An 882-nucleotide genomic window follows, 5' to 3' on the forward strand; every position below is an offset into this window, starting at 1 on the left:
TAGAGAGAGACCGTGACGCCGTCTGCGTATTACGGTCCGATAGTTTCCCAGAGGAGGAATTGAATATCCATCATACCAACCAGTCTCCTGAGGTCTCGGACTCACACACGCATCTGGTCAGAAAGTCGGAGACGCTCTTAATCCGACCGTTGGGTGCTGTTATGATCATCTACGGTTGATTAGTTTTTGTTGGTGTAATAGTACCATGTCCGCTCTCCCAGTTCGCGTTGCTCATGCATGGGCAATTGTGTGGCTTGATTTCTATCAGGTAAGCTCAGTAGTGGGAGGTATTCGCCGCATTGAATCCACGTCTTAGACACCCTGCTTGATAACGGAGGGTTTCACTGACGGCATCAAGGGAATGTTCAGGGAGATAGGCAGAGGGAAGCAGGAGTACCCCTTCAACCCACGTAAGGCAGGGAGCGCTCTCGCCATGGGAGTGAGCTCAGATGTTTTTAGTGAATCCTGCGAACGCGACGACAAACCGCTTGGGCCGGAAGAAGAAGTACTGTAACGACAAGGACTCTTTCCGCTTTGGAGCGACCTATTAGAAGAAGCGCTCGGTGTTGAACAGTTTCACAGTTACCGTGTAGATCATACTATGTTACATGTTTTTGCGTTGTTGAGGTTCCACTAAGCTCTTTGGGCATCACAGCTCCCCTCATTTTCACGTGGGTAGATGCCAATTCGAGAATTCTTCGCTGTGCGCGGGGTTGAATCCGCGCGGCTCACAGCTGTCCAAGTTCGGGTAATTTAGGTACAAGCCTTCCTCTGGTCCGGCTTGGCCATTCATATGGACCCTCGCTTATTCCTGTTCGACCTGTTTCTCTTTGTTTCTAAGCAAAGTTGTTAGACTTTTCAATGGGAGTGGTTACGGAAGAC

General features: G+C 49.8%; 1 protein-coding gene across 1 annotated transcript; it reads left to right on the top strand.

The window, feature by feature from the left end:
- Nucleotides 1-205: 205 nt before the first annotated feature.
- Nucleotides 206-551, top strand: Pmar_PMAR027357 (hypothetical protein; the record flags this gene model as incomplete). Its single annotated transcript, XM_002783781.1, has 3 exons — nucleotides 206-268; nucleotides 317-410; nucleotides 460-551. 3 exons carry the CDS (start codon nucleotides 206-208, stop codon nucleotides 549-551), a joined length of 249 nt encoding a protein of 82 aa, XP_002783827.1.
- Between the last annotated feature and the right edge of the window lie 331 nt (nucleotides 552-882).

This window comes from Perkinsus marinus (genome assembly GCF_000006405.1).
Source record: "Perkinsus marinus ATCC 50983 genomic scaffold scf_1104296936104, whole genome shotgun sequence".
Taxonomy (NCBI): Eukaryota; Perkinsozoa; order Perkinsida; family Perkinsidae; genus Perkinsus; species Perkinsus marinus.